Below are 12,922 nucleotides of genomic sequence, written 5' to 3'. Positions count from 1 at the left end.
AAGGGGATTTAAGCGTTTTCATATGTTTCAGTGTGGATGAGCAACTTTTGGAAAACACTTGAATACGACAGTGTGGACGGAGTGTGTTTCGAAAATGAAAATGCTGTTGTCAAATGGATCTGGATAAATGTAGACGTAGCCTAAGCTGAGCCTGCCCCCTGCTGACTGCGAAACACAAAATCAACAGTGCTTATTACTTGATTAATTGTGTAAAAAAAAAAAAAAAAAAATGCATTAAATAGGGGGGCATTGATCTGTGAATAGAATAATATTTCTTCAGTATTTTAAAAGCATTTTCTTGTTTGTCACTTTAAATTATCCCTGTATGCTCAGTTACAGTTTTTTCTTGTTTTACTCTTTTTTTTTTTTTTTTTTTTTCATATTCTAAAATGCTCACAGCTGTAAAAATGTACCGCTTCAGGTTCTCTTGAATAAGAGTCTTTCAGAACAGAAAGATTGTGCTTTTTTGCATACTAATAGGTCTATTGAAATCAACATACGCTGTGGGGTACCTGGGGAGTGTTTGTGTGGGAGTGGGAGAATAATAATTTCTTTGCAGTATGTTTTACATAATTCTTAAAACCTCAAATACAGTAAGCTGTCATTTTCCTCTGCTTTGTATAGGCAACGTATCGCCCATTCCTTAAGCAGGTGCTTGAGGAGATCTTCGACCCAGACAGGCGCGAATGTCCTGATATAGAGCACATGTCAGGGGGGCTCACTGACCTTCTCAAGACTGGCTTTAGCATGTTCATGAAGGTAACACACACTCAACTTCATACCTCCTAACATGCAATAATGCAAATATTACCTAACAAATACACTCAGCTCATTCAGCACACCAAACCTTCCTATTTTTCATCTCATCAGATAGGTCTGATCAACAGCTCAGCGTTACTGTGAAAGCCACAAATGCATACAGTACACATGCTTTCTGAAAGCACATTTCAAATCTGTGATTCAAAATTTTATTGAAACCTGGAAATAAAATGATTTTCAAACATTTTAAACCAAAAATGTTGACATGAAATATTTAAGATTCTGCACTATTTCTGAGTCAACTTACCCTAATCAAATAAGCAAATGTGTGATATAGACCATGTAACTCCTTTTTATAAAAGGTCAGATTGCTTCTGTTAAAGCGCACAAGATGCTCTTTGGAAAATTCTCAAATCATGCTGGATAACATGGTCTTCAGGTTTTGCACAAACTTGTGGGGTCCATGCAAGCTAGAGTGCAAGCTGCCATTTAAAGCAAAAGCAAAAAGCAAAAAAACAAAAGCAAAATAAAAATAAAATAGAAAAAATTGCAAGAAATTATGAAATTCATGTTAATATTTTTGCAATAAAATGTGTATTTAAATTTGTTATACTTATAAAAATGAGTAAAAACATTGTATTAATTAAGGAAAAAAGCTAAATAAAAGCATTTATTTTATTAGTGGTCTCAGACTTTTGGACCCCACAAGTGATATTGTTCTATTGTAAAGACTTAACTCAAGAGTGGTATTCCTACACTTTTGCTTTGATTTGATTGATCACAGACCACCAGCAGGTTATTTTGCAACTTTATCTCTATAAAATCTGTTAAAATGTAATTTTACACATTGTAAACTGCTAACTGGAACATTATACAGCTAATTATTTGTGCTTGTGTATTTATACAGTAGATTTGCCTACATTTAATGCTCTGTTGTCTGAATACAACAGTCTGGGCACCCTTACCCTCTGTGTCACTGTGTGTAAAGTGTTTAAGTGAACTTTATATATGCATGTGTGTGTACAGTATATACACATAAAATGTGTGTGTGTTGCCTGATAATGTGCTTTCCTTATGTATGGCACACATGGCTTGACATACCATCCATTGCACTGTCTAGGAGTGTGTTTGTTATGTTGATGGAAGACAGAATAATCAGGTATGCTCAAAGAAACCTGTAAGAATTAGCAAACACACTTTCAATGAGATTCTCCCTCATTCATTTGTTATCTTTCAGTGTGTACCCAAAACCATGCACATTCTCTTTCCCAAAGGGACATTATTACAAATGCAGTCTTATTATTATTCTCTCTCTGTTACATGTTTTTCCATGCAAGTTTAGGGTCCAGAGTGGCACGTGGCAGCACAGCCCAGCTCCGGATGTGGCTCCCTAATCGCCTGATTATTATTCGAGGCTCACTTATTCATGCAGCCAATCACAGGCTACCATTTTATCTGGCCAGCCTGTCACATACAGCAGCACTCCATGTGCCTGAGCAAAACTCACTGAAACTGAGCATCAGCATGTGTGCGAAAGCGTGCTGGTGTGTGTATGTATAAAAGTGTGTCCATGTGCCATTTGTGTCTTTGAAAGTCCAGTGTTGCACATATGTGTGCCTTTTCTGAAGGATATAGTCCTGCTGTGGTTGTATGGAAATGTCCACTGTTGACCCTGGCCTCCAACTGAGCTTTGAATTACCTAATAATATAAACACAGACAGAGACAAAGCGAATGAGCATGAGTGATAAAGGGACTGTAAATAAGTTCAAAGGAAATGATGAAGGTACTATAATTTCATTAGCTAATTCTTAGTACTCACATTAATATCCTACATTTCAAAGAGCTTTGATTTCATTATGCTTCTCAATTTCATTTCGGCCCAAAAGCCTTTGTGATCCTCTGTAGTCTGTGTTTGCTAGCAGTTCAATTAATTTATTTGCTAATATTTCATTTAACTGAGAATTTATCCTTGAGTTACTTAGGTTACCTTCCGTACACTTATAAGTACAGTTCCCCCTGTAACAACCTGTGGTACTGCCCAAAGGCACAATGGTGGTAACTCACAGATTGCCCCTTGCGGGATTCAAACCAACAACCTTCTAGTTACCAACCTAGAGGTTTAAACTGTAGGGAACATGAACATCGAAAACTGCACCTGAAATAAAAGAGATTTTAGATTAGTTGTAATAGACTTGATATGTAAATCTTCTTCTTAATACTTCTCTTTCCATGCAGGTCAATCGGCCCCACCCAAGTGATCACCCTCTGCTGTTTCTCTTCCTGGTGGGTGGAGTAACACCATCAGAACTCCGCCTCATTCGTGAAGTTGTCTCCACCCATAAATCAGGCACTCAGGTGGGAAGTCACACCCATCTTTTCTTATTATAAACGCAAGCATTATATAGCCTTAAGTATGAACCTCTCTTACCGTACAGTGGTAATTGACATTCTTGTGAATCTAAAAAACATCATTAAATGAAAAATCGACAATGATAATGTCAGGCCAGAAACTCAAAAGCCTACAATTTGTCACGAGCTATACCATTGAGTATGTGTTTTATACATTCTTTGTGTATATCTGTACATGTGTGAGCTTGAATGAATAGAGAGGTAACTGGGGAGAGGCAGTACGAAAGGGTTTTGTTGATCAAAGTTTGATGTCATGAATGAATAAAAAATTATGAAAGCAGAGAAAAGAATAGATAGAATAGAAAGCCCACACATAGCCTGACCCAAGCCCACAGCGGTGCTTGTTTGTGTGTGTGTGAGAGAGAGAGAGATTTTTTTTTTTTTATAATTTTGGGTGTCATGTTCTAAATGAAGCTGAACCAAACCTGAAAAAAATAAGCTGTTCTATTTAGATGTCCCAGTGTGTGACGACATTCTATCAGGCACTTTTGAATGATTTTTTTTATTAAGTTCTCAAACAAGCCAAATCATCTTTATCTTTCCAGCATAGAATACAAAGCATCTTCTTACCTCAGTCCATGCGTCAGCAGGTGCAGTCCTATTCATCTTCAATGCCTTGCTAACAATATGCAAAAGATTAGTCTCATAGAGTTTATTCTGACTTTTTCTGGACAAGAACTTCCTATTTAAACAGGAAAAGACTAGCTGACTGAGTAACCAACCAGCTGACCAACTACAGTTTAGTTTCTTTTTTTATGTGACGTTAACGGGCGAGTAAATCAAGAAATCAGAATTTCTTTCCATCCAGAAGTAATAAGTCTGTGGTAATAAAATAAATACTAATTATTTCACAGACATGCTGCACCAGCCCAAAGTTTGGACACACCTATATTGTTCTTTGTGTTTACTATTTTCAACATTTTAGAATGGTCTCTCCTTAAATTGGACAATTCCGTCATAGGCTCGGTAATCTTTGGATATTATTGCATGTTTAACTATAATTTTAATCGTTGAAAATATTCCCCTCTCTTTCAAAAATAGACATCCAAACATTAGAACGGTCACATTACACGTGAAAGCCAATGGCATTTGACGTCATAGCTGTCGGAACGCTTCTTGAGACGGCAATTTTTTAATGTTTACAGTACGGGTCAGGAGCTAAATGTTACGGCGGATGGGAACGATTATTGAATAAAGACTTACATTTATAACTGTTTCTTACACTATGCGATCACACGGCATCAGAAGATCTGGAATATAGCGCACCTTTGAGGATTACTTTTATGATCATTTTATCGTGCTTTTATAGGTTTTTGAGCCGCAACTGCCTTTGTGTCCCACGGCAAAGAAGTGATGACAGAATTTTTAAATAATTTAATTTTATGATTTAGCCTTGAGTAAAGTATTAGAATGCTCCAAAATTTGCACAGAGTGACATTTAAAATACAGACCTAGCTTCAGTGACTTTTCGTCATGAGAGTGTGTTGGCAGGGCACTTGGTTGCTTTTCCTTCACTATTCGGTCTAACTTGTTCATTAAAAAAAATATATATAATAATAAATAATTAAATTGCATGAACCTCACAATCTTTGGCAAATCCAGTGCTTAGTTCTTTCTCAAAGGCACTCTGTCACTTTCATCCCAGTTGCCCTGTACAGTATTTGCCGTACCTAAGGGTGTATAAAAGAGCAGTTTCTACCCACAGAAGTGTTTCCATTTGTAACTGTTTCTGTTTCACTGATTTATATGCTGTTTTCACCCATCAAGAGTTTGTGCTGGGCTGCTGAACTATCATGGATAAGAAATACCAGAGAGGGTTCAATCAATAGACAATTTCAGGATTAGTGTGTTTGTTTGCTTGTCTGATGATCAGACTCCAGGGCATACAAATGTGTGTTGACTTGCTAATCTATTTCTTTTGTCTTTTTACAGGTACTTGTAATGTCCACTAGATTGCTGAGACCTTCCGATGTCCCTCGGTTTCTCTTCAACACTGACAGGCTCAAACCTGATATTGGAGTGTAAAGGGACTGACCACTCACACAGTTCTCTGGCTGTTAGATTCAGTCCAACCTAAGTTTGTCTTTTGTGTGTCAAGTTCAGGTATCTAAAACATTGGATATTTGAGATCATTAGGAGGATTTAAGGAATATACAAAACAAACACCTGTTTTAGTGTAAATATCACCACATCCCATTCCAATATTTTCTCATTTCATTGTATGTAACCATTGACCCTATTTTCCTTTAAATAAAGCTTTGAAGATTGGCCCTATACTTGTCTATGTGTGTATAAGCATGAGTGCAGTGTGTAAATCACTTCACACGGTCACATTTTGCTCTCTCATGGATGTCTTAAAGGGATAGTTCACCCCAAAATGAAAATTAATTTACTCACCCTCATGCCATCCCAGATGTGTATGACTTTCTTTCTTCAGCAGAACACAAAGATTTTAGAAGAATATCTCTGCTCTGTAGGTCCATACAATGCAAGTGAATGGTGATCAGACCTTTGTAACCACTGGAGTCTTATGGATTAGAAAGTCATACATATCTGGGATGGCATGAGGGTGAGTAAATGATGAGAATTTTCATTTTTAGGTGAACTATTACTTTAACATGCACACGGTCACTTATTCATAGTGTTAGCAAGAGATACAACAGATTGTCAAGTTCATTTCATAATATCAGCAAGTGTTGAAGCTCATTTCACTCCTCTTTTCACTCAGTGCTGTTGTTGAGCATGTTATTAAAGAGACAGTGACAGATGGAGAGGGGACAGAGGTCAAAAAAGGGTGGAGATTTCTTTTAGAGTGGATCTCTCTTCTCTTCGGTCACTTTCACACACAGAATTGTTTTTCTATTATAGGTGAGACTTTCTTTTGACTTCTGTTGTTTTTAAACTGAGCTAATTATATTTTCTATTCCCTAATCCTAAACCTAAAACACATTTTAGCATTTTTACATTTTCATTAAGACGTTATTTAGGATGTTTATTAAAGGAATATTCCAGGCTCAATACAAGTTAAGCTCAACTGACAGCGTTTGTGGCATAATGTTGATTACAACAAAAAAAAAAACTAACAAATTTGACTCGACCCTCTTTTTCATTACAAGTAGCAAAAATTGAGGTTACAGTGAAGCACTTATAATGAAAGTGAATGGGGCCAATTTTTGAAGGTTTGAAAGCAGAAATGTTAAGCTTACAATTTTAAAGCACTTACATTAATCTTTCAAAACTTGTGTATTATTTGAGTTTTAAAGTTTAAATCATCATTTTTACAGTTATTTAAGGGTTTACGTCATCATGGCAACAAAGTTGTAAAATTGCATATATAATTAAGGTTATAAACATAAGGTTAGTAAGCAATTTTATCACACTAAAATCATGTTAACATGCATATCGTTTACATTCTGTGGCTGTACCTTTGAAAAAGTGAGACTTTTGACTTGATGGACTGGTCCCATTCACTTCCATTGTGCCTCACACTGTATCCCAGATTTTTGCTTTTTTTTTTTAAGAGAAGGAACAAGACAAAATTACATTTTGGTTGTAATCAACATTATGCCACAAATGCTGTGGATTGAGCTTAACTTTTATTGAACCCGGAATATTTCTTTAAGCTGATTTCCTTGCAGGGACTGTTTGCTGGTTCAGGTTTTAAAATCCTTCTGTAGGCAAATCCAGACCCATTAACACACTTTGTAACCTCCATGTTCTGTAATGAACAACTAAATGAAGTTTTGACTGACTGAAGGAATGATTTGTGTGTACTGGTGTTTTGATTGAATTAATATCAGACTTAAATTCAGAACCAATAAAATATATATATTTTTTTTAATCTTTATTTCCAATCCCAAAATGAACAAATAAATAAATTACTCTGAGCTTCAGCCCCTTGGCATTTTTTAAAGTGCATTTACAAAAAAAAAAAAAAAAAAAAAATCTTCTATTCCATTGTAGAAAAGTGTCTCAAAGCACAGTTTTACACAAAACCAGGAGAAACATTTTGGCCTTGTACACAAGAATAGTACTGTTGACAGAGCAGGAGATAAGCACACACACTTTTTGCTTAGCTTGAGTGCCTTGTCCTTTAACAATGCCTGCATTCAGACTGTCTCTGCAGTTAGAGGTGAAAACCTTTACCAATTCCCTCCCTACCAAGACTTTCAGAAAAGCAATTCTTAAAATAGTCAGTTACTGTGTTCTTCACAATCTCTGCTGCCATGAAAGCATGTCTAAAAGTCCACAGGTAAGGCAGAGTGAATATAATAATGTATTAATGTGTTTCATTCAGTTCCTTTCAGTACAAGTCTGTCTTTGCACGGTTCCTATTCAAGGCCACATGTCCCAGCGACACAAGTGTCCACTCGCACTGGGTTGGTCATGTGGAAAAGTAAAGTTCACCAGGCTGAGGTCACTACTTCTCATTTTTTTTCAGTGTCCATGACGTAATCAGAGGTCAAGGGTCCAGGGGCCTCTGTTTGTAACTGGTCTGCCGATCAACAACGAAACTCATGAACTTCAAAGGAGCAAGACCTATACATTCAGCATCACTGCTCTTGAGACCTTCTCCCTCTCCTCAGAGCTTCCTTTCTCAAACCCACAATTTTTCAGCCGCTTCTCTGGCTGTCATTCAGGCCACCCCCTCCCTCACCCCTTCACACGGACGTGACAGTCCGGACCTTGGCAGAGAGCACCTGTTTGAAGCGCCTCTTCAAGTCCTGCATGTTGGGGGATTTGGGCCGGGGGATGAGGGGTGATTTTTTCTTCTCTGTCCCAGATGAAGCTGCATTGACGGGGGTCTGAGACTGCATGAATGGAGGCTGCAGCTTAGCCAGATCCATGCACAGTCTGTGGAAGGCACCATGGACCTGGTTATAGTCCTCACTAGCAGACACCTCATAGAAGGAGCAGCCTAACGCCGAGGCCAACAATGGACCTTCTTGAATATCCACCCGTCTAACATGGAGGAGATCAGCTTTATTGGCTACCAGGATGATCGGCAGGGTGGACGATCTATCCACATGGGTGCGGCTAACAAGCTGGTGGAGCTGTCCAATGAGGTCGAAGCTTCGGCAGTCTGTCACAGAATAGACCATGACTACAGCGTCTGCCCATTGAATGGAGCCTGCCAAATGGTCTGTGCAACTCAATCCATTACCATTTACCTGAAAATAAATGACAATGAAATTAGCCTTTTGACAACCCACAATTTCTGTAAACATTTCTCAATTTAAAAAAAAAAAATCTCCATTTGGAATCACATTACTTCAGTTATGCAACACATCTTGTTAGTCTATGTTTTCTTTAAAGGGATAGTTCACCCAAAAATGAAAATTCTCATCATTTACTCACCCTCATCCCATCCCAGATGTGTATGACTTTCTTCTGCTGAACGCAAAGATTTTTAGAAAAATATCTCGTCTCTGATGGTCCATTCAATGCAAGTGAATGGTGGCCAGAACTCTGAACCTCCAAAAAGCACATAAAGGCAGCATAAAAGTAATCCATACAACTCCAGTGGTTCAATCCATGACTTCTGAAGCAATATGATAGGTGTGGGTGAGAATTAGATTAATATTAAAGTCCTTTTTTTACTACAATTTCTACTCCCTGCCCAGTAGGTGGCGATATGCACAATGAGAAACGCCAAAAACAAAGAAGAATGTGAAAGTGGAGATTTATAGTAAAAAGTACTTAAATATTGGTCTGTTTCTCAACCACACCTACCATATCGCTTCTGAAGACATGGTTTTAACGACTGGAGTTGTATGGATTACTTTTATGATGCCTTGTGTGCTTTTTGGAGCTTCAAAGGTCTGCAGTCACCATTCACTTGCATTGTGAGGACCAACAGAGCAGAGATATTCATCTAAAAACCTTTGCGTTCAGCAATAGAAGTAATACCCATCTGGAATGGCATATGGGTGAATAAATTATGAGAGAATTGTCATTTTTGGGTGAACTATCCCTTTAATCATAGAATATCGATTAGGCGCGTGCGTTCTTATGAAAACGAAGCGGAAAAATTATCGTTCGCTTTTGACTGTTGTTACAAGAAACTTGGCCAATTAGCCTGCCAGACTTGGAGAGTCTTTCACCCCAGTCCGAAAAAAAGCCATTCTGCTTTTTCATTCGGTTTTGGACGACTGCCTGGTTTAGTCAATGAGCCTTGTATGCCAGACTTGGCACTAAAACCTCTGACTAAAGACATCTTGAGAGAAGTCGCCTGTAATTGAATGAAAACCCATTCTCTAATTTTGAAAGCGGGAGGATAATTTAAAAGGGTTGGTCTACTGTAACTGTTCTAAGGTGCTTATTCATATCCCTAAACCCGCTGAGCGATGCTGAAACAGCAAAACTTCCTAACCGCAGCTCCAAATATCTCACACAGCGCTTCCCTCAACGGGATGCCCCCACACAGAAGTTAACAGCAGGCTTCCCACTGGCCAAAAACCCGGAGAACACAAAAGAAAGGCTAAGACAAAAGGCGAGTATGCGCTCTTTCTACACATCTCACCCATGAAGAAACAGCGTGGGAAACACGGTTGACGCTATTTTTTATACCGGACTCGACGTCTTAAACACGCGGCGCTAGTGCGCGAGACGCTGTAAACAACCGGACGCGACGCAACTCTCAAATACGCCAGCAGTCTCGCGCCTATTTACATGAACACTTTTCTTTACATGAAAAACAGCACTGACGAACGCAAAATGTGGCATTAAACCCTATTAGAAAAAGACAGCTTGCATCGAGCACACTTACTTGAACTCCAGGTGTGTCTTGAACTTGAATGGCCACTTGTTCTCCGTCTATCTGCACCTCTCTGGAGTACAGGTTGCCTGTAAAGCAGCAATGCATACTTTAATATGTTGACAACATCGCTACAGTCAGTGTTGGTATGCTTAACTCAATATCAGATGGGAAAACTCACCAACGTTTCTCTCGTAGTCGCCGATAAACCGCTTGGTGAGGAAACGAACCACTAGCGCTGAACAGAAGAAATACATTTGCATGAATACCTTTGATTAGAAGATACTAGATTACTATAAGCTATGTCTGTGCCAATAAGCTTTACAAGTGTTGTAAAACTAGTTCACAAACGTACCGGTTTTCCCAACCCCGCTGCCTCCGATCACAGCGATCTTTATCACCCGGTTGGACGGGCATTCAGCACTCGGGTACTCCGCAATGGTTGACATGTTCTGGATCAGACGCATTTTGCCAAAGAAAGTTTACTATCCAAACTATAACGAAATATCCAGAGACACCCTAAAAAATAATGTCAAAGACGACGTCAGCCAACGGCATATAAACAGATTTAGCCTATTACTGGTGATAAAATCGGTAAATATTCCAAAACTCCTCTTCTAGCACATTTAACCACACCGACACTTGTTTTGTGAGCAAAACACTGAAGCTTGGCTTTCTTTATACGGCCACCGAAGTGCTCAACTCTGATTGGCTCCTGCAGACAACGGGCACATTCTCTGGCTCCGCCCATTACTTCACGTGGATTTGCGAGCTGTGCTTTAAGAATAAAGGGAAGAGAGAGGGTGGGTCCCACGCGAGCAAACTGACAAAACACAGCCTTTTTCTTTTGCAAAGCTGCGCCAACAGTCGCTGAGGAAGAAAACGGGATTTTGTGTTACCGGGAGACATGAAAAATGGAGGCTTTGAAATTGTTTTTTCTTTCTTTCTTTCTTTCTTTCTTTCTTGTTTGTTCTTTAACCCATGCAAATAAGCTTTTGATCAGCATCGCCTCAGGACCTGTAAATAAATAAATGACTCTCATTTCTTTCTCTTCCTCTCTCTTAGATTTTCAGATTCAAGTAGCTTTATTGTCGAGGTATAAATACATTACATTGCGAAAGTATTAGTAATATTATTTATATATAAATATGCAACTTAAAATAATGTAAAAATAATATTAATAATAAAATAAGAGTAAAAATTATAACAGTTTATCTTTTAAAAATTCTTGGTATTTTTGCCTTTTGCACTGCATATTTCATTAACCATATCTCATGACAGTGACATTGTGTATTGTATTGTGCTGGTAGACTGCCTGTTTTGTTTTGTTTTCTCACCATCTGTATTTTCTACAATACATTTGTTTTTTCTAAAATCTCTGTATTTTGCAAAATGGTATATTTCTGTAATGAAACAGTGCATTGTGGTAGCTCACCGTACATACAGAAGATTGGCCATTTCACATTACAAGTAAAATTGTTTGACGTGATTTTAACCAGTGTTTAAATGAAGCACAGTATGAGTCTTGGTGTACAACCAAATGATTTGTTATGGACCCTTTTCACAGACTGTGATGACAGGTTTACGCCTTATTTAGCAGCTTAAATCTAGCAAACTTTTAATTTGTTATTTCTTTTATTATTATTATAAATGTATAACATTATACTTTATATTACCCTGGAATTAGATTTAAAAAAACTAGTTACCACAGATGTAAAGAGGTTTCTAATACAGCTGCTTTGATAGTGACAGTAAATTTGCCATCTTCCTTCTTCTGGCAGTCGTAGTCTATTGCTCACTATTTTTTCTTCTGTTGAAAAGTTGTAGAAACGTAATAGTGGCATTTTTCTTTTGATGTTGGAGCAAATGTGTAAGCAAAAATTATATTTGCCGTGGTCTCCCATTCACTGCTATCGAAGTTTACCCTGCAATCGTGTACCTCCACGCTCCAAAACCCAGAAGTGGAAAGGGCCCATTGCATTTGTCTGTGGGGGTATTATTTGTCTTCGTCCAGTGCATCAGGCAGGCCCAGTTTCAGATTTAAATCTCTGAGGGTGCTTCTAAATTTAGTGGGGGTGCTCTAATAGTTGGAGAGAAGATGCAATAAAGTACCAACGTTATTCAGTTGAGGGTGCTTTAACCAGTGGCGTAACTTGGATCTTGCGGGCCCCAGTGCAAAGAAACTGTCGGGCCCCCTCCTTGAGTTTGGTCGTTTTTTATCACCCCTCGGGCCTGCAGTCATTTTTATGGTTTCTTTTGGTCGACCGTTGCAGGCCCCCTCTCACCCCGGGACCTAGGGCAGCTGCCCACCCTGCCCTACCTCTAGTTACTCCCTTGGCCTTAACGTCTGTGACTGTGTGTAGCACCACCGTAGAACTGGACCTGATCCAGAGACAGATTATAAATTTATCTCTCACACATTTAATGGTCCTTATTTAGTACAGTGTGTTAAAGTGTTGGTAAACATTGTAGATAGAGGAACTGTATAAAAATAATAATAATTTGTTACATTTATATAGCACTTTTCTAGGCACTCAAAGCACTTTACATTGTATAGGGGGAATCTCCTCAACCACCACCAGTGTGCAGTATCCAACCGGAAGATACGACAGCAGCCATAGTGCGCCAGTACGCTCACCACACACCAGCTATTGGTGGAGAGGAGAGTGATGTAGCCAATTCAGGGATGGAGATTATTAAGGGTCCATGATAGATAAGGGCCAATGGGGGGAATTTTGTCAGGACACCGGGGTTGTAAGAGTGTGTGTCATTAGGGGGATGCTTATTGACATCTCTCAAAGAACCCCTTGACTGTTGACCCCCAAACAACTTATACATGCAACTACACCCATTCTGAGTATCATCCATACAGACTTAAAACAATTATATTGAAAACAACAATTTTAGTGAAATGGTTAGACATAATTTTCAGCAATTAGTCATATGGAAAGTGCACAGGCCTACTCAGCCATGATGCGTTTGAGATAGCCCTGTCA

At 38.6% G+C, this 12,922-nt stretch overlaps 2 protein-coding genes across 2 annotated transcripts in view; one reads left to right on the top strand and one right to left on the bottom strand.

Moving 5' to 3' along the window:
* LOC127416229 (sec1 family domain-containing protein 2-like) overlaps nt 1-5,443 on the top strand; it is a 179,374-nt gene extending 173,931 nt beyond the window's left edge. Inside the window, exons 7-9 of the mRNA XM_051655464.1 lie at nt 625-759; nt 2,996-3,115; nt 5,102-5,443. Coding sequence (XP_051511424.1) covers nt 625-759; nt 2,996-3,115; nt 5,102-5,194 — 348 coding nt within the window. The 3' untranslated portion in view covers nt 5,195-5,443. The remainder of the gene's footprint in view (nt 1-624; nt 760-2,995; nt 3,116-5,101) is intronic.
* A 263-nt stretch (nt 5,444-5,706) lies between these two features.
* On the bottom strand, nt 5,707-10,590 carry LOC127416230 (ras-like protein family member 11B). Its single transcript, XM_051655465.1, has 4 exons — nt 10,282-10,590; nt 10,108-10,164; nt 9,939-10,015; nt 5,707-8,340 (listed from the first exon to the last, which is right to left on the bottom strand). Exons 1-4 carry the CDS (start codon nt 10,391-10,393, stop codon nt 7,831-7,833), a joined length of 756 nt encoding a protein of 251 aa, XP_051511425.1. The 5' UTR covers nt 10,394-10,590; the 3' UTR covers nt 5,707-7,830.
* Nucleotides 10,591-12,922: the final 2,332 nt, after the last annotated feature.

This window comes from Myxocyprinus asiaticus, chromosome 25, assembly GCF_019703515.2.
Source record: "Myxocyprinus asiaticus isolate MX2 ecotype Aquarium Trade chromosome 25, UBuf_Myxa_2, whole genome shotgun sequence".
Taxonomy (NCBI): domain Eukaryota; kingdom Metazoa; phylum Chordata; class Actinopteri; order Cypriniformes; family Catostomidae; genus Myxocyprinus; species Myxocyprinus asiaticus.
This window is presented reverse-complemented; position numbering and strand designations above follow the sequence as displayed.

Bases quoted from the DNA above. Each gene is read 5' to 3' on its own strand.
- LOC127416230 (XM_051655465.1), bottom strand. From the start codon at position 10,393: ATGCGTCTGATCCAGAACATGTCAACCATTGCGGAGTACCCGAGTGCT. The intron at 10,165-10,281 runs GTACGTTTGTGA...TCTTCTGTTCAG, and splicing joins CAGCGGGGTTGGGAAAACCG to CGCTAGTGGTTCGTTTCCTC. The intron at 8,341-9,938 runs GTAAGTGTGCTC...ATTTATTTTCAG, and splicing joins AAGACACACCTGGAGTTCAA to GTAAATGGTAATGGATTGAG.